The sequence below is a fragment of the Lathyrus oleraceus genome, chromosome 5 (assembly GCF_024323335.1).
Source record: "Lathyrus oleraceus cultivar Zhongwan6 chromosome 5, CAAS_Psat_ZW6_1.0, whole genome shotgun sequence".
In the NCBI taxonomy this organism is placed as follows: domain Eukaryota; kingdom Viridiplantae; phylum Streptophyta; class Magnoliopsida; order Fabales; family Fabaceae; genus Lathyrus; species Lathyrus oleraceus.
In genome coordinates, this window is record NC_066583.1 from 86,697,408 (window position 1) to 86,718,037 (window position 20,630).

Sequence of the window (20,630 nt, forward strand, 5' to 3'; positions counted from 1 at the left end):
ATCGATTTTTTTTAACTCTTATTATAGAAAATTTCTGGATCCGCAACAGATTATTAGATGTCAATATTAATTTTTTAATTTATAAAAAATAAATTAAAAAAAAGTTTGGATAAAAGTAATTTTAAAAACATAAAGTAAATCTATTATTTTTAAAATTAAAACAAAAGTCCAAAATCACATTCTTCATTCTTGCAAAATATTAAAAAAAAAATCAAAACAATATGTTTAGTGTGTAATAATAGGTTTACAGTGTGTTTAATGTCAAAAGATTTGTGTTTAAATATCAATTTTTAATTAAGTTGATAGTGTGTAGGGTCATCAAATGTTGATACATAAATTAAAAGATGAATTCTAACCAATAAACTATTTGACAAAAGAAATCTTATGTGTTTTTCTTTCTACAAAGATAAAAGTAATGCGTGTATAATTAGTGTTAGAAGCATATTAATGAATAAATAGGAACTATGCATATGCATGAGGAAATACAAATAAGAATGACACTTTTCCTACCTTTAATTATGCAGCATTCGAGTTCGCGTTTCGAATTAATTGAAGCCAAAATAAAAAAATTCACTACACATTATACTTAAGTACTAATTATTTAACTATCCAAGTTTTATATTCAATCTCCTTAGCCATATTGAGTGTAAGATCATGTGAAAAACATCAAATCTTTTAGCAGGTTGGTTCAGAGTAAAATGTTTCCTCACAGCCCTTACTCCATTTTTGAGCTTCCTATACTTGCTCTCCGGAATAGCACTAAGAATCTCTTTCAACCTAGGAATATCTGAAACATCCACCTGCACTGAAAATCCCTCCCATCGCAGCACATCACTGAAGGGCAGCACATAATAACTAGATAGAATCACAGGTACACATTCTGCATAAATTGACTCCACAATTCTTGGGCTAGCCACTTCATGGCCACTAGGACAAAGGCAGTACTTAGAGTTTAGCATGAAGGAGTTGTAGTCTATGCCTTTAGGGAGATACTCGTACACGGCGATATCGCTGTCTTTGTTTTTCCAGTGTTGGAGAAGAATCGGGCGAATTGGGCCGTGCAAACCACCGGCGAAGAAGGCTAGATATCGACGTGGGGCGGAGTCGGGTGGTGGTGTAAGGAGTTTAGGAGATACTTCGCCTCCGTATAGGTAAATTTCGGGCAAAGATACATCTTTTAGAGGATTGAAACCTTCAGAAGTGTTGGCATTGCACAAGACACGGATTGAGGTATTGTAAAGGAAAGGATTTCCCTCTGATGCAAATGGACCCTGCATGATAAATTAAGGAAACAAAAGATGCTTCAAATTCACAATAGAAAATAAAAATAAATCTGAGGTAAAAAAGGGAATTGAAGAAACTACCCAATCATGGCAAGCAAGCATGAAGTGGTCAGCACCATGAGTTCTGTTCCAGAAAGGGTGTCTCATAGATACGACATTCACGTAATCAGAGACAAACTGCTTTAAAGGAGTGAGGTTGTAAGAGGGTGGTGTATAGATGTATTTGACCATCCATGTCACACTGAATGGTAAAAAGTAAACATGAGCTGCATTAGGATCATTGGTTCTAAATTTCCCAACTCCGTATTCAATTTCATTGAGGAACCTTCCTTCAATGGAGTATATGTCCTTACATGGGCCATCATGAACAATTGGTAGGTCCCCATCTGGGTACACATACACCTTGAATATCTTCTCCATCTCCAAGTAGCTTCTGTAATAATAACGACGTAATCAGGCATTAGAAATAGATTAACCTTTTCTTAAGAAAACTGGAATTTTCCTGCAGAATGATGTAACTAGTGTGGTCCTATGTCAGAACTTAGTACTATAGTCATTAAGAACTTTGAACTGTGACATTGACCAAGAAACATATGGAAAAAATATTAGTTTCTGTCACGGCCGAAAACTTAATTAACTTAATTCCAAGATTAGGAATTTGATGTGGACAAATTAATATCAATAAATTCAACATAGTACTTACTTTAGTTAGAAATCATAAAATATGGGGCAACAGAACACCATACCAATGATTGCAATAAAGTAGTGCCAACATTATTTCCGTGCAAGTTTTTATCATTAAAGTGAGTATGTAGAACTCTGTAAGCAAATGAATACTAGCGCACTCAGCCACTCCTAGTTTAGCTATCGTCTATTGCAAGAAAATGAAAACATTCATAAATGTTGTAGAAACTGTAACTTATAAGCAAAGCTCTGAATAAGCTTTCCACGCTTTAATGTTGATATTATTACTATTATTATTATGCCAAATTCTTACTGTTCGGTTTTAAAAAGGGATGACTAGTTATTTTTCTTATATAAATCATTTTGCCCGCTTTAACACATAATAAAAATTTATATGATAAATATAAAATCTGAGTTAGTTTCCAAATTTATTCTTAATGACAAAAATGAATTAAAAGAATAAACAATTTTTTAAGAGTATTACAAAAAAAAGTATTAATAATTTATTAATAGTATAATATAATTAAAATTTATTTTTTCTTCTCAACGAACATATAATTTTAAGAAAAAATGAAAATAAGTAAGTTTGAATTTCAGAATTAAAGCACAAAAGTCTTATTGATAATTGAGCTTAAGTCACATTTCTTTTTAAATGATTATTCTTATGTATCCGACTCAAAAAGTTTGGTAAAATCCTTCTTAGTGTAAAATATTTTAAAAATAATAAAAAATTATACTATTTAATAAATAATTAAATATCTTAAAATTAAATGATATTAGTTGAAAATACATTACTCAAACTTTTGTGATAGATAGAAATATTGTTCCCTTTTTAAATATAATTTTTAAAATAATTATAATAAAATTAAATATTTTAATGATATAAAAACTCTTTATACTTTACATTTTCAATACATAAAAAAAAATATTATTATTATTATTACCTTATTGGTATACAGAAGCCCTCTTTTCATTATATATATATATATATATATATATATATATATATATATATATATATATATATATATATATATATATATTATTATATATATATATATATATATATATATATATATATATATATATATAATATATATACCCTTGTTTTAGATATAAATAAAAAGTTCAATATATTGACTAAAACAAAAAGTTCTAGATTTTCTATCAAAAATGTCAAAGTATTTGATTTGTTTCATTTAAATTTAAAACAAAAAAAAGTACTAGTATTATATACAACAGTTATTTTATGGTACGTTGAATGTTTTGATTTTATAATACATTATTCACCTTATTTGAAATTAACTAAATTTCAATTTAATTTTTAATTGTATGTTGTTTTGGTAAAAATCTTTTAAGTCAATGATAATATATATAAACAAAACACTCCTACTCTTCGATCTTCAATCCAAAACATGAAAAACTCAGGGACTGTTTTCAGGATGTGACTTGAGCTTATAACCTATGTATTAAAATTTGTAAAAAGTGCAATGCTAAGTACAAATTCATTAAAAAAAAAGCTCAGCTATTATATAATGATTGATTGTTATTTTGAACTTTATTTTATTAAGAAGAAATTAAGGAAGATGAGAAGGAAGAGAGGATATACTGATAAAATAAGCGCGGGTTGTGATAAACAGCTTCAGCTGTAACGTATTCGTCGTTGCGTGATGTTGACGACCGAGTCAGATTTCTTCTACGATCTTCTAATGCAGCTTTCCGCATTGAATCTCTCGCTCGAGCGAGCTCTTCTTCTCGTTTCTCTTCTTCACTCTTGATCACTTTTCTCACCTCCCTCTGTCAACATACACACTCTTAAACATCATTCCACAATCCATCAAAACATTAATCAATTCTCACACGTACATAATCAACAATTAAAGTATCTAGAAACAAGTTACTGATCGATCCATAATCGAAATTGAAACTGAAATTGAAATGATTGAACTTAGTTAGCATTGAAATTACCGTTACAGTGCTGTTTGAGTGACCGGCGTGCTCAACGGCGAGGAGGAAATCGTCTTCACCGGAAACTTTTGTTCGTAAGTTTTGAAGTGAAATGGAGAATGGCGGCTTCAAGTCGACGATGAATCTCATCAAATTCGAAGGAAGCGTGATAAAAATCACGACGAACGATGCTAGTAAGAGCAATATCAAAATCGGAGAAAACAATCGTCTATGATGAATCTCCATTTTCTTCTTCGATTTCGCTTTCTAACTTCTGAATTTTTCGGAGTGTTTTTGGTTCAGAGCAATAAAGTGATGATAAATGGAAGATATGAGCTACGCTATGGTGATGGAAGTGTTGTAGATGTTATCATTTCTTTCTCTTTCAGCCTTTTTTTCGTTAGCGATCAATATCATGGTGTGTGGGGAGGGCAGTGATAATATTTGAACTGGTATGAGCTAAATGACGATTTTGACCTTGTGAAGTTTGATTAAAATGACTGTTTTAGCCTCGAGAGGATACACGAGTCACGTGACCAAGGATATGTGTTTAGTTTAAAACGGAAAATTAGTTAACTTCACTTCCCGCCGAAAATAGGGAAGTTTTGCATAGGCATGAGCTATAAAACAAAGCTATATTAATTGAATATAGAGATTAAAGCATTGGAAACTAATTTTATATGATTATACAATATAATTATAATATTCAGTCATATTATATCATATTATAAAATTAAAAATATGATTTAAAAGAATACACATTTCTGATTAAATAATAATGTAAAGATATTTTATATTGTCAAAATATATATATATATATATATATTATATATATATATATATATATATATATATATTTAAGAGTATTTTTTAATTATTTTTAATTTCGTTATTATGATATATAATTATTTTGATTTTTTGATGACGAAGTGAGAACAAAACTATGGATCAATAAATTAAGATTACGCTATAATAACCTCCTATTTTATATTCTCGTTATCTACATCATGAATAATCTATTAACCCAATTAATCTGGATGTCCTGTTATAATTTTAAAAATAGATTTAAAAATATTAATTTATATTGAATTTTAAAAAAAATCTATTAATAATGTATAGATTTTAAAAAAATTATGATTTACATCTCTTTTTAAAAAATAGGTGTAAAAAAGATTTTATAAACAAATTATATATTTACACCTGTTGTTAAAACTTAGGTGTAAAAAATATCTATTCTGATGGGCCGACCCTGATCAATTGAATTATGAATAGGAGGAGTCATTCCAAAATCTGTATTCTGATGTGACTATGCTATTGATTTTTTAAAAAATATTTTTAAAAATGAGGATTGTGGGTCAAGAGAAATCCCTTAACCTTGAAGAAAATAAAAAGATTTGACAAAAATAGTTAAGTCAACAAAGAAGAGGGCTTTGTAAGTTACAATGGTATGAATCAACATACTTTATTAGGTACGGTAGTAGAGATAATATATCTTTCCATTACCATTTTCATTTTGAGCAACATTTTACGATTTTTTTTTTTAAATAACCATGTTTTTCAAAAATAATACGAAAATAACCAACTTTTCAAAAAAATTTCCAAAATAACCATGTTTCCCCAAAAATATAAGAGGAGGCGCCAGATGCATTGGCGCACATGCATTGGGCCTCATGATGAGGCGCCAATGCTTGTGGCGCCTGCATGGCCCTCCAAAGGGAGGCGCCAATACAGCTGGCGCCTGCATGGCATGTGTGAGAAGGCGCCAATACAGCTGGCGCCTGCATGGCATGTGTGTTTTGAAAATAAAATTTATTTCTGCAGCAAACAAGAATCGAACACAGAACCTTTGAATCAATAGTTAAAAGACATTACCACTGCACCACAGACCCTTCATGTTAATTTGTTTCATTATATATTTAATGAGCCATTGTTCAATTGTATTTTTTAAATTGTATTAAAATAAAACACAAAATAATTTTATTAATAAAACACAAACTACATTATATATTAATAATGTATTTTGAATACATTATAAAATAGGAGTAACATATTTTGGCGCCTGCAGGCAACAATTATTTTGTATTAATATAAAAAATATATTGTTCTTTTTTCATTTTATTAATTTTATCTCTATTCTTTAATTTTTAAAAATATATATATTAATATATTATTTTATATTTAATGAGCCATTGTTCAATTGTTTCATCATATATATTTTGTTTTTATTATATATTAACATGTATTAATATTTCAATTGTATTTATAATAAATATTATGAAGTTTTATTTGAATTTTTGTGTAAAAATTAATATAAAAACTTCATAATATTTTTAAATATAATTGAAAAATACAATTGAAAAATTATATTATTTTAAATATAATATATTTTTAAATATTATATTACTTTTTATAAATAATATAATATATTAATACATGTTAAGTTATATAAATAATACTTAAATATTTAATATATATATTATATATAGTTTTATATATATATATATATATATATATATATATAGTTATATATAGTTATATATATATATATATAATATATATAATATATATATTATATATAGTTTTATATATAGTTTTATATAGTTTTATATATAGTTTTATATATATATATATATATATATAGTTTTATAAATATATATATAGTTTTATATAGTTTTATATAGTTTTATATATATATATATATATAGTTTGTGTTTTATTAATAAATTATTTTGTGTTTATTTTAATACAATTTAAAAAATACAATTGAACAATACTCATTAAATATATGATGAAACAAATTAACGTGAAGGATCTGTAGTGCAATGGTAATGTCTTTCACTATTGATCTAAAGGTTGTGTGTTTGATTCTTGTTTGTTGCAAAAATAAATTTTATTTTCAAAACACACATGCCATGCAGGCGCCAGCTGGATTGGCGCCTTCTCACACATGCCATGCAGGCGCCAGCTGTATTGGCGCCTTCTCACACATGCCATGCAGGCGCCAGCTGTATTGGCGCCTCCCTTTGGAGGGCCATGCAGGCGCCACAAGCATTGGCGCCTCTTCATAAGGCCCAATGCATGTGCGCCAATGCATCTGGCGCCTCCTCTTATATTTTTGGGGAAACATGGTTATTTTGGAAATTTTTTTAAAAAGTTGGTTATTTTCGTATTATTTTTGAAAAACATGGTTATTTAAAAAAAAAATCACATTTTACAAAATATCAATCAACAAATTTAAATTTAATGGAATATCAAATGAAGAAAACCAATTTTTTCGGTGTCGATTTATATCGTATGATCAGTTGAAACTAACTCAAGAAGTAACTGGCACGAATGTAAATAAATATTCTTTCAAAAAATAAATGGTCGAATATTTAAATTTTAAGTTCTACTCCTAACCACAAATAGATTCAAGCTTTCTAGAACTTAAAGTATACATTTGACAACTTTTAAATTCTTTTATATCTTTAGCAAAATTATCTTTCAATGCACCATCTTTTAAATTCATTTACTTTATTAACACGCTACATTTAAAACTTAGGTCAAATTCATCTGCTTCACAAGCCTTCTCACACACAAAAAAAAACATGCTCATGATTTTTGAAACATAGGCCAAAAATCAATTAAAACTCGGATAAGATTGAAAATATGTTTCCACGATAGATTTTTAAAAGGAGATTTGAAAGTTAAATTGAAGAATTTTTTAATATAAAAAATATAAAGTAAAACATCCGTTGATAATTATTTGGTTAGATTTAGGCAAAAATAAAATTTTACACCTAATTAAAACTAAAATTAGAAGTGGTAATTAAATTACTACTATTGGATTAGACTTTTATATGATGAAACAAAATTGGTTGATATCATATACCTTAAGTTTTAATGATGGCAACGTATTTACAAAATAATTGGATATTCTAACATTTGTTCTGGTATCTAGGATTATATCATTAAGAATATATGAAGAAATATTTGAGGAATATGAATCTGAAGATCAGACTCTGACTCTGAATATCACTTCTGAATACTCTATCTCTGATGGAGATCTAAACTCTAAAGAAGTCAACTCTGAAGAAAGTCAGCCTCCAGTGATCCCGATCGGAAGCTTCAGAAGTCAAGAAAAGGACCCTGATGTGATCAGCTTCTAAAGAGTGAAGTTTGAAGGAAAGTCAACTTCTGAAGCAGAAGCTCTTCTACCAAGGCACCTCTGACAGACTCGAAACCTTTTTGATCAAGTGAAGACTTAAGGAAATATTCCCCTCTGGTTATCTGAGCTTCAACGGATCATTCCTCTTGTAGAAAGGTGTTTGCTTCATGTGTCTAATCAAGTACAAATGTTAATCAACCTTTTGGTGAAAATCTTCAACGTCTCTTTTCTCCCTCTCTATATAACGCAATTGCAGACTTGAAGAAGAAGATCTGATGATGACGTAATCCAAGACATAAATGATACAATGCAAAGCTTAGGAGGTCCTATGACAAGGGCACGTGCAAGAAGAGTCAATGATGCTTTAGTTCACTTCATGATCAAGTCAATAGAATGCATGGGCCAGATTGAAGAAAAAGAGCCCAAGTTTATTCTTATCATTCAAGCATGTGATAAAAGGCCCAATAATGCATAAATAAATAAAAATAAAGGAAATACCAATAACCACACTATAATGGACGAAAATTGCAAGAGAAGTGGTAAATAAAGAATTGCCATTATTCTGCCCTTTCAAGAACCCCACTATCTCTTCTTTATTTTGCACTTTCTTTGTAATAACTCAACCCACTATCATGATAATTAGTGCCTGAAACCCTTTTGTTTTCTTAGGAGTTAATTTTTACTTATTTCATCATCTTAAGCCATTCCTATATAAAGGAGGCATGTATCTTCTTTTTGGATCAATGAATTTTGGCAAGTTTACACATTGTGTAAGTGAGAGTATTTGCTCTTAGGTTCTGGATTGGATCAAAATTGATCTTATCAAGAAATCCTTTTCTTGTGGTGATCCTCATCCATAGGCTTATCATTCTCTCTTGGATTAGAAAGAGTGTGGCGCCCCTTCTACTTAATTCCATTTTTTATTTCTCCTTTATTTCATATCAGTCTCGTTTATTTTATATGCATGTATCAAATTCTGTCATTCTTTCATTTATAAGACAGATTACTTCCTCTGAGTCACAAAAGAATTAATATTCCAAAAGTTAACAAAGTTGTTTCAGGATTTTTGATGGAAATGCATAAGTCTCAAAAGTTAGTGCATATCAAGATCACCACATTGCAATACACCACATCACAAGACTCTGAACATTATATTCAAAGAGAAGCTACTATGTCAAATTTATTAGATTTAGATCTTCTTAACATTGTGTATATTTTAGAAGTTCTCAAGTCTTGGAGTCTTTTTAAGTTATATTTTGTCTACACTTCTGATTGTATATCAAGTGTAGTTGTTATTCAAATCTCTTTACTGTTTGTTATAGAATCAAAAGTGTTTTTCTTGTGTGCTTGAGTATTTGAAGTCTTGAGCTTGTGGGCTTGAGCAAAGGAAGTCTTTAGATTGTGTGCTAAAGCAAGAAAGTCTTGAGCTTGTGGGCTTGAGCAACGAAGTCTCATACTTGTATGTTTGAGCAAGGAAGTCCTATACTTATGTGTATAAGAAAAAGAAGTCTCTTGCTTGTATGCTTGAGCATTTGTAATCAGATTTGGTTATAATGGAAATCCCTTGGAAGTTCAAGGGACTGGACTACTCTTAGATTGTGAGAGGAACCAGGATAACTGCTTGTGTGTCTTGTGTTTTTACTTTACTTGCTTATGAACTATATTTCGCCGATATCATTTGTTTACATCTGAGTCATATTTTGTTTTAGAATCTGATAAAGATATAAAAGAGTACATACTATGAGTATCTCTGATTCAGACTCTGAACTGATGGTTCAGACTCTGATTAAGATCAATCAGAAGCAGAAGATGAAAAGTTAGATAAAAGAAAACACAATTCAACCTCCTCCCTCTTATTGTGTGTTTCTCATCTTCAGCCGACATCATAGAAAGGTCGGTGCTAAACACTTAATAGTGGTGCCTAAAATATTCTGAGAAAATACATATTCTTTCATGTCAAGTGAATCTGGACTCAGTGGGTTACTCCTCGTGGTGATAATAATCATGATCAAAGTGAATCTGAAAAGAACAATTATATTGTTAGGCCTCTAACATTCAATGGAGACTCTACTAAATTTGAATGGTGGAAGAGAAAGATGTACACTCACATCATAGGTCTTGATGATGAGTTTTGGTATATCTTGGAAGATGGAATTAATATTCAAGTCAATGGTGTTGGAATGGTGTCTGACATAAAATGTCTCATACTTGCTCAGAAAAAGATCTATAGAAAACATATCAGAGTGAGAGGCATTCTTGTTGATGTTTTGCCTCATTCTGAGTTCATAAAGATCATTGACAAGTTCACTGCCAAAACTATTTGTAAATCTTTATGTGCCACCTATGGAGGAAACCAACAAGTTCAAGAAGCCAAAGTAAATCTTTTGGTTCAACAATATGAGATGTTCAGAATGAAAGAAGATGAGAATATTGAAACCATGTTCTCAAGGTTTCAGGTGCTTGTTTATTTTATATACATGTATCAAATTCTGTCATTCTTTCAATTATAAGGCAGATTACTTCCTCTGAGTCACAAAAGAATTAATATTCCAAAAGTTAACAAAGTTGTTTCAGGAATTTTGAAGGAAATGCATAAGTCTCAAAAGTTAGTGCATATCAAGTGGTAATCAGAGCATATTCCAAAAAAAAAGGGCCGAAATATGGTAAATTGTCTATATTCTTGTTCTTCATTATTATCCATTTATCATTATAAAAAAAATTCGAAAAAAAAGGGTATAAGAAAAAAATTATAAAAAAAAGGGATCTGATTGTTAAAAGATTGTGATTCAAAAAAAAAAATTCTATTTTTTTTCATGCCACACTCTTAAAATTCTCCTGGTTTCCTTTGTTTTAGAGTCTTTTTTTTTTGTTTGCTGTTTTTTTAAGTTTTTTGTGTGTTGATTATCATCTGAAATTGATTTCTTTGTGTTGATTCATTTTGGTTTCTCTAAAGAACTAAAAGAGCAAATTGAGTGGTAAAAGGCAGAGTGTTTTTATTATTAAAAAAAAGCCAAAAAAAAGAGTGAAACACGAGTGATTGAGGGTAAACACGTGAGTAGAGTGGTGAGGTCCATTTTTAAACACTTGTTCCTAATTTCACAAATATTTCACAATTATGTCTAGTCCACCTTCACCTAGAACAACAACTTTAACTGTTCAGATCGCAGCCATGCGTGACAATTTTGAAAGATTGTTAAGAGAACAAGGTGAACAACTTCAACAAAGAACTGATGAGTTGGAAAGGAGGCCCCAAAAATTCTAATGATGGTAGTGGTGATGAGGAGGAAAGAAGACGTAGAAGGAGACAAGGGGGAGATAATTTGAGGGGCATAAAAATTAAAGTTCCAACTTTTGTTGGGAAGAGTGACCCGGAGGCATATCTAGAATGGGAGACTAAACTTGAACAAATTTTTAATTGTCACAATTATTCTAATCTTGAAAAAGTGCAGGTTGCTTCTATTGAGTTCAAGGAGTATGCCTTAGTTTGGTGGGATCAATTGACCAAAGATAGAAGGAGGTATGCAGAACGACCAATTGATACTTGGGAAGAGATGAAAAGAATCATGAGGAGAAGGTTTGTTCCTTCCTATTATCATAGGGAATTGCACAACAAATTGCAAAGATTCACTCAAGGTTCTAAAAGTGTTGAAGAATATTTCAAGGAGATGGAAGTTCTCAAAATTAGAGCTAATGTAGAGGAGGACGATGAAGCAACTATGGCTAGGTTTCTCCATGGTCTAAATCATGACATTAGTGACATAGTGGAACTTCATCACTATGTTGAAATGGATGAATTGGTACACCAAGCTATCAAAGTGGAACAACAACTCAAAAGAAAGAGCCAAGCAAGGAGAAATTCCACCACTTTCAATTCTCAAAGTTGGAAGGACAAAACAAAGAATGAGGGTGCTTCATCATCTAAGGAAGCCACAGTTGAAAACAAAGGTAAAACTATTACATCTTCTTCTTCAAGTGTTTCAACTAACAAAAGTGTTAAGTGTTTCAAGTGTCAAGGCCAAGGACATATTGCATATCAATGTCCAACAAAGAGAACTATGCTTATGGAAGAAAATGAAGAAATTGTTGAAGAGGAGGATGGTGATTATGATGAGGAGTTTGAAGAAGAAATACCTAGTGGAGATTTACTCACGGTGAGAAGAATGTTGGGAAGCCAAATAAAGGAGGAGGATACAAGTCAAAGAGAAAACCTTTTCCATACAAGATGCTTTGTGCAAGGAAAGGTTTGTTCTTTAATAATTGATGGAGGAAGTTGTACAAATGTTGCAAGCACGCGTCTGGTTTCTAAACTAAAATTGGAAACAAAACCTCACCCTAAGCCTTACAAACTCCAATGGCTTAATGAAAGTGTAGAAATGCTTGTTAATAAACAAGTTGAGATTTGTTTTAAAATTGGAAAAATATGATCAAGAAAGAAAAGAAAAAGAAAAAGAAAAAGAAAAAGAAAAGAATGAAAAGAAAAAGAATGATAAAAGAGAAAAGAAACAAAGTTTAATTGCAAAAAAAAGAGATGTGAAAAAAGCAATTGTGTCACACCAGCCTTTGTACTTGCTCTTTTGCAAGGAGGTGCCTTTGCTAACCACTATTTCTAATGAAAAAAAATTGCCAAATTGTGTTGAGTCTCTTTTGCAGGAATTTAAAGAATTGTTTCCGAAAGAGGTGCCAAGTGGTTTACCACCTATAAGAGGAATTGAACATCATATTGATCTCAATCCAGGAGCATCTTTGCCTAATAGGCCAGCATATAGAAGCAATCCATAACAAACTCAAGAGATACAAAGGCAAGTTGCTGAATTGATAAGTAAAGGATGGGTAAGAGAAAGTTTAAGTCCTTGTGTTGTCCCTATTATTCTAGTCCCTAAAAAGGATGGTAGTTGGAGGATGTGCACTGATTGTAGAGCCATTAACAATATTACCATTAAATATAGGCATCCTATTCCTAGACTAGATGATTTGCTTGATGAATTGTTTGGTGCATGCTTATTTTCTAAAATTGATTTGAAAAGTGGATATCACCAAATTAGAATAAGGGAAAGGGATGAATGGAAAACTGCTTTTAAAACAAAATTTGGTTTGTATGAGTGGATGGTTATGCCTTTTGGATTAACTAATGCACCTAATACTTTCATGAGACTAATGAACCATGTGTTAAGGGAGTTCTTGGGTAAGTTTGTTGTTGTGTATTTTGATGATATTTTGATTTATAGCAAGAACTTAGATGATCATTGCATTCATTTAAGGGTTGTTTTGCAAGTGCTAAGATATGAAAATTTGTATGCCAACCTAGAAAAATGTGTCTTTTGCACCGATCATGTGATTTTCTTAGGTTTCATTGTGAGCTCTAAAGGAGTCCACGTTGATGAGGAAAAGGTGAAAGCCATTCGAGAGTGGCCTCCTCCCAAAAATGTAAGTGAGGTAAGAAGCTTTCATGGTTTGCCTAGTTTTTATAGGAGGTTTGTGAAGGACTTTAGTACCTTGGCAGCACCCCTCAATGAAATTTTTAAAAAGGATGTTGGTTTTAAATGGGGTGAAAAACAAGAGCAAGCCTTTGTTTCCCTAAAGGAAAAGCTCACCCAAGCACCAATTCTTGCATTGCCTAATTTTTCTAAATCTTTTGAAATTGAATGTGATGCATCTAATGTGGGAATTGGAGTTGTTTTGTTGCAGGAAGGTCATCCACTTGCTTATTTTAGTGAAAAGCTAAAATGGGCTGCCCTTAATTATTCTACATATGATAAGGAATTGTATTCCTTGGTGAGAGCTCTACAAACTTGGCAACATTACTTGCTGCCCAAAGAGTTTGTCATTCATAGTGATCACGAATCCTTGAAACATTTGAAGGGACAAGGTAAGTTGAATAAGAGGCATGCCAAGTGGGTTGAGTTTCTTGAACAATTTCCTTATGTAATCAAGCATAAGAAAGGTAAATCTAATATTGTGGCAGATGCACTCTCAAGAAGACATGTCTTGCTTTCTACTCTTGAAACAAAAGTTTTTGGTCTTGAGCATATTAAAGATTTGTATAAAAGTGACCTTGAATTTTCTTCAAATTTTTTAGCTTGTGAGCATACTGCCTTCAATGGGTATTTTAGGCACAATGGCTATTTATTTAAAGAAAAAAAACTATGAGTGCCTAAAGGTTCCATTAGAGAATTACTTGTAAAAGGGGCGCATGAGGGAGGACTAATGGGTCATTTTGGGGTTTCTAAAACTCTAGAATTCTTACAAGAACATTTTTATTGGCCTCACATGAAAATTGATGTCCAAAAGCTTTGTGAAAGATGCATTATGTGTAAAAAGGCTAAATCAAAAGTTATGCCTCATGGTTTGTACACTCCTTTGCCTGTACCTGAATTTCCTTGGATTGACATTTCCATGGACTTTGTTTTGGGGCTGCCTAGAACAAAGAATGACAAAGATTCTATTTTTGTAGTTGTGGACAGGTTTTCAAAAATGACACATTTTATTCCATGTAAAAAGGTGGATGATGCGTGTCATGTTGCTGATTTGTTCTTTAAGGAAGTGGTGCGCCTACATGGCTTACCAAGGAGTATTGTCTCTGATCGTGACTCCAAGTTCTTAAGCCATTTTTGGAGGACTTTGTGGGGAAAGGTGGGTACAAAGTTATTATTTTCCACTACTTTTCATCCCCAAACTGAAGTAGTAAATAGAACTCTTTCTACTCTTCTTAGGGCTGTTCTTAAAAAGAATTTAAAAATGTGGGAGGAATGGTTACCTCATGTAGAGTTTGCTTACAATAGGGCTGTCCATAGCACTACACAACATTCACCTTTCGAGATTGTGTATGGTTTTAATCCTTTAACACCTATTGATTTGTTACCATTGCCTAACACATCTATTTTGAAGCATAAAGATGGGAAAGTTAAGGCTGAATTTGTGAGAAAATTGCATGAACAAGTAAAATTGCAAATTGAAAAGAAAAATAAAAGTTATGCAAAAAGTGCAAACAAAGGGCGAAAGAAAGTTATTTTTGAACTCGGGGATTGGGTTTGGATACATATGAGAAAATAGAGATTCCCATCACAAAGTAAGTCCAAACTTCAACCTAGGGGAGATGGACCATTTCAAGTACTTTCAAGGATCAATGACAATTCCTACAAAATAGAACTTCCAGGTGAGTATGGGGTAAGTACTACTTTTAATGTGGCTGATTTATCTCCTTTTGATGTAGGTGATGATGGTCTAAATTCGAGGTCGAATTCTTTTCAAGAAGGAGGGAATGATGAGGACGTAATCCAAGACATAAATGATACAATGCAAAGCTTAGGAGGTCCTATGACAAGGGCACGTGCAAGAAGAGTCAATGATGCTTTAGTTCACTTCATGATCAAGTCAATAGAATGCATGGGCCAGATTGAAGAAAAAGAGCCCAAGTTTATTCTTATCATCCAAGCATGTGATAAAAGGCCCAATAATGCATAAATAAATAAAAATAAAGGAAATACCAATAACCACACTATAATGGACAAAAATTGCAAGAGAAGTGGTAAATAAAGAATTGCCATTATTCTGCCCTTTCAAGAACCCCACTATCTCTTCTTTATTTTGCACTTTCTTTGTAATAACTCAACCCACTATCATGATAATTAGTGCCTGAAACCCTTTTGTTTTCTTAGGAGTTAATTTTTACTTATTTCATCATCTTAAGCCATTCCTATATAAAGGAGGCATGTATCTTCTTTTTGGATCAATGAATTTTGGCAAGTTTACACATTGTGTAAGTGAGAGTATTTGCTCTTAGGTTCTGGATTGGATCAAAATTGATCTTATCAAGAAATCCTTTTCTTGTGGTGATCCTCATCCATAGGCTTATCATTCTCTCTTGGATTAGAAAGAGTGTGGCGCCCCTTCTACTTAATTCCATTTTTTATTTCTCCTTTATTTCATATCAGTCTCGTTTATTTTATATGCATGTATCAAATTCTGTCATTCTTTCATTTATAAGACAGATTACTTCCTCTGAGTCACAAAAGAATTAATATTCCAAAAGTTAACAAAGTTGTTTCAGGATTTTTGATGGAAATGCATAAGTCTCAAAAGTTAGTGCATATCAAGATCACCACATTGCAATACACCACATCACAAGACTCTGAACATTATATTCAAAGAGAAGCTACTATGTCAAATTTATTAGATTTAGATCTTCTTAACATTGTGTATATTTTAGAAGTTCTCAAGTCTTGGAGTCTTTTTAAGTTATATTTTGTCTACACTTCTGATTGTATATCAAGTGTAGTTGTTATTCAAATCTCTTTACTGTTTGTTATAGAATCAAAAGTGTTTTTCTTGTGTGCTTGAGTATTTGAAGTCTTGAGCTTGTGGGCTTGAGCAAAGGAAGTCTTTAGATTGTGTGCTAAAGCAAGAAAGTCTTGAGCTTGTGGGCTTGAGCAACGAAGTCTCATACTTGTATGTTTGAGCAAGGAAGTCCTATACTTATGTGTATAAGAAAAAGAAGTCTCTTGCTTGTATGCTTGAGCATTTGTAATCAGATTTGGTTATAATGGAAATCCCTTGGAAGTTCAAGGGACTGGACTACTCTTAGATTGTGAGAGGAACCAGGATAACTGCTTGTGTGTCTTGTGTTTTTACTTTACTTGCTTATGAACTATATTTCGCCGATATCATTTGTTTACATCTGAGTCATATTTTGTTTTAGAATCTGATAAAGATATAAAAGAGTACATACTATGAGTATCTCTGATTCAGACTCTGAACTGATGGTTCAGACTCTGATTAAGATCAATCAGAAGCAGAAGATGAAAAGTTAGATAAAAGAAAACACAATTCAACCCCCTCCCTCTTATTGTGTGTTTCTCATCTTCAGCCGACATCATAGAAAGGTCGGTGCTAAACACTTAATAGTGGTGCCTAAAATATTCTGAGAAAATACATATTCTTTCATGTCAAGTGAATCTGGACTCAGTGGGTTACTCCTCGTGGTGATAATAATCATGATCAAAGTGAATCTGAAAAGAACAATTATATTGTTAGGCCTCTAACATTCAATGGAGACTCTACTAAATTTGAATGGTGGAAGAGAAAGATGTACACTCACATCATAGGTCTTGATGATGAGTTTTGGTATATCTTGGAAGATGGAATTAATATTCAAGTCAATGGTGTTGGAATGGTGTCTGACATAAAATGTCTCATACTTGCTCAGAAAAAGATCTATAGAAAACATATCAGAGTGAGAGGCATTCTTGTTGATGTTTTGCCTCATTCTGAGTTCATAAAGATCATTGACAAGTTCACTGCCAAAACTATTTGTAAATCTTTATGTGCCACCTATGGAGGAAACCAACAAGTTCAAGAAGCCAAAGTAAATCTTTTGGTTCAACAATATGAGATGTTCAGAATGAAAGAAGATGAGAATATTGAAACCATGTTCTCAAGGTTTCAGGTGCTTGTGTCTGGGCTTCAAGTTCTTAACAAAAGTTACACCATCACTGATCATGTCAAGAAGATTCTTAGGAGTCTTCCTGTCAGATACATGCCAAATGTGGCATCTATTCAGGAAGCTAAAGACCTGAATAAAATCAGTCATGAAATTTTGATAAGTAATCTCCAAAGTCACAAGTTAGAACTCAACGGAGATGAAGAACCAATCAAGAAATCAAAGTAATTGGCTTTGAAATCTATTGGGAGGTATGAGAAATATTCTCAGATCTGGAAGCAAAAAGAAGTCACTTATGGTGAAGCCTTTGAAGAAGACTCAGATGATGATGAAATAGCCTTTATCATAAAGAGGTTTTAATATCTTTCCAACAAAAACAGAAAATTCTTTGTCAGAAGATATGGATTCAGAGGAACAAGCTCCAAAGTTAACAAAGATGATTAGAAAGAATGCTTCAACTGTCAGAAGCCTGATCATTTTATAGTTGATTATCCAGCACTTCAGAAGGACAAAGTAAAGAAGGAGAGCTTTCAGAAGAACAACTTCAGAAGCAAGTTCAAGAAAAGTCTCATGGAAACATTGGATGCACTTGATGATGAAGAAGAAGCTGACAAGAATGAAGGAGAGGCCAGTCTAGCTTTGGTGGCTTCAACATTCTCAGACTCAGAATCAGAAGTTGATTCTGACTCAGATTCAAAAGATGAAGATAATGTATTCTCTAAACTTTTTAGATATGATTTAATTACTTTTTGTCAAGATCTTATGGATAAATGTCAGGAGAAAGCCAAACATATGAAAATCATAAAAAAGCAATATGATCTTATAAAAGATGAGTTATGGTTTCCTAAAGATAAGTTTGAAAACTTGAAAGAGATCAGATTGCTTTAGTGAAAAATATGTCTAACAAACCTCTTAATAACTATGAGATGGCTTTTCAAGAGTTTGTCATAACTGGATTTAACCGAACCAAACTTGCATCCATGGTCTACGGTGTAAGTAGAAGCAAGGAGAAGGCATGTGTTATCATAAAAAAAACACTTCAATCCAAGGACTGAAACCTTGATTAAACCATTATACACTTCTTCTTCAAGCTATGCTAAAAAAGGGTTATACTCTCATTTTGTGCTTGCGTAAAGTAAAGGGTTCAAACCAATCAAAACCTATAACTGTAGAGCCAAAGGTTCTGAATAAATCAGAACCTGAGATCCCAAGATAAAAGGTCCTGAAGAAATCAGAGCCAATGATTCTTAAGTCAAAGGTTCTAAAAGAATCAGAACTTGAAACCTCAAAGTCAAAGGTTCTAAAGAAGCTAGAACCTAAGACATCAAGTTACAAGGTTCTGAAAGGTCCAGAACATGAAAATATGAGTCATTCAAGACAACAAACTTTTAAATCCAAAGTCTTGAATGATCCAAAGCCTTATTACAAAGTAAAGGCTCAAAATAAGAGAAGGCCTACCAGAATATCACTAAAGGGCCCATACAAATATGGTACGTAAGAGTAAGATTATCTTTGTTGCAGATATGCTGAAAGAAAAAAAAACAAGGCAACAATCTCTATTCTACGACAGTGGATAAATATAACACTCAACAAAATAAAATCCTATACTCCAAATCTTAACTCAGAAAGAGGAAGAAAATAGGGAATCTGGAAGAAACCAGTAAGGTAGGATTAATGGTATTGGAAAGACTAATGTTGTCTAATCAAAAGCTGGTGCTTCAGATGCCTAACCTATCTTTGAAGCTTATCCAGCTAAAATGGCCTCTAAGAAGGCTCGTGGTGATTATCATAAGAGCATTGTTGGAACAAAGTTGTTCCTCTAAGAACAATCTTATTAGCATATCAGAAGGTACATAAAATGTTAGTTCTTGTGTCAGAAGAAGCTTCATAAGCTAGATGTTCAAAAGCTGGTGGTTCAGAACGAATCCCAACTTCTGAAACACATCCAGAGGAAGCAATTTCTGAAAAAGCTCCTTGTGGCTCTAAAGAAGCTGTAAAATCGAAAGGGACCTTCAAGTACAATTCTTATCATCCAGAAGAGATGATCATTGGAAATAAAGATAGCCCTCTGAGAACAAGATCTGCATTCATAGAAGAGCAGCCAGTGTTGGGACTTATCTCCATGATATAACCAACTTTTGTTGATGAAGCGTTATCAGATGATGGATGGATTGTAGCCATGTAAGAAGAACTGAACAAGTTTCAAAGGAATGATATGTGGGATCTGGTTCCCAGACCTCATCAGAAGAACATCATTGGAATAAAATGGGTGTTCAGAAACAAGTTGAATGAGCAATGAGAGGTGGTAAGAAACAAAGCTAGACTGGTAGCTCAAGGCTACATTTAGCAAAAATGCATATATTTTTTCTGAAACCTTTTCACCAGTTGCAAGGTTAGAGGAAATTAGACTTCTTCTCTCTTATGATATCAATCATGATATTATTTTATATCAAATGGATGCCAATAGTGCTTTCTTAAATGGAGTCATTTCTGAAGAAGTGTATATCAAACAACCTCCTGGGTTTGAGGATTCAGTCCATCAAGATTTTGTTTTTAAACTCAAGATCACTTTACGGACTCAAACAAGCTCCAAGAGGTTGGTATGAGAGACTGAGAAATTTCCTGTTAGATAGTGGCTTTCAAAAGGGCCAAGTTGACACTACACAATTTAGAAAGACTATGAATAATGAGATCTTTATTGTCCAAGCTTATGTTGATGACATAATTTTTGGTTTTACTAATGCATTTCTTTGCAAAGAATTTGTTAAGACTATGCAGGCTGAAGTTTAGATGAGCATGATGGGGGAATTGAAGTTCTTCTTTGGAATTCATATCAACCAAAGAAAGGATGCAGTTTATGTTCATCATTCAAAATATACTAAGGAACTTATGAAGAAGTTCAAGCTTGAAGACTGCAAAGTTATGAACACGCATATGCATCCAACATGCAATCTGAACAAGGAAGAAGAAAGCTCCAAAGTCTTTCAGAAGTTGTATAGAGGTATGATTGGTTCCTTACTATTTAACAGCTTCTAGGCTAGATATTTTGTTTAGTATGTGTATATGTGCTATATTCCAACCAGATCCTATGGAGACTCATTTAACTGTTGTTAAGAGGATCTTTAGGCATCTG

At 32.2% G+C, this 20,630-nt stretch overlaps 1 protein-coding gene across 1 annotated transcript; it reads right to left on the reverse strand.

The window, feature by feature from the left end:
• Positions 1 to 452: 452 nt before the first annotated feature.
• On the reverse strand, positions 453 to 4,333 carry LOC127087728 (probable glycosyltransferase At5g25310). Its single transcript, XM_051028659.1, has 4 exons — positions 3,936 to 4,333; positions 3,577 to 3,764; positions 1,365 to 1,716; positions 453 to 1,271 (listed from the first exon to the last, which is right to left on the reverse strand). Exons 1-4 carry the CDS (start codon positions 4,158 to 4,160, stop codon positions 606 to 608), a joined length of 1,431 nt encoding a protein of 476 aa, XP_050884616.1. The 5' UTR covers positions 4,161 to 4,333; the 3' UTR covers positions 453 to 605.
• Positions 4,334 to 20,630: the final 16,297 nt, after the last annotated feature.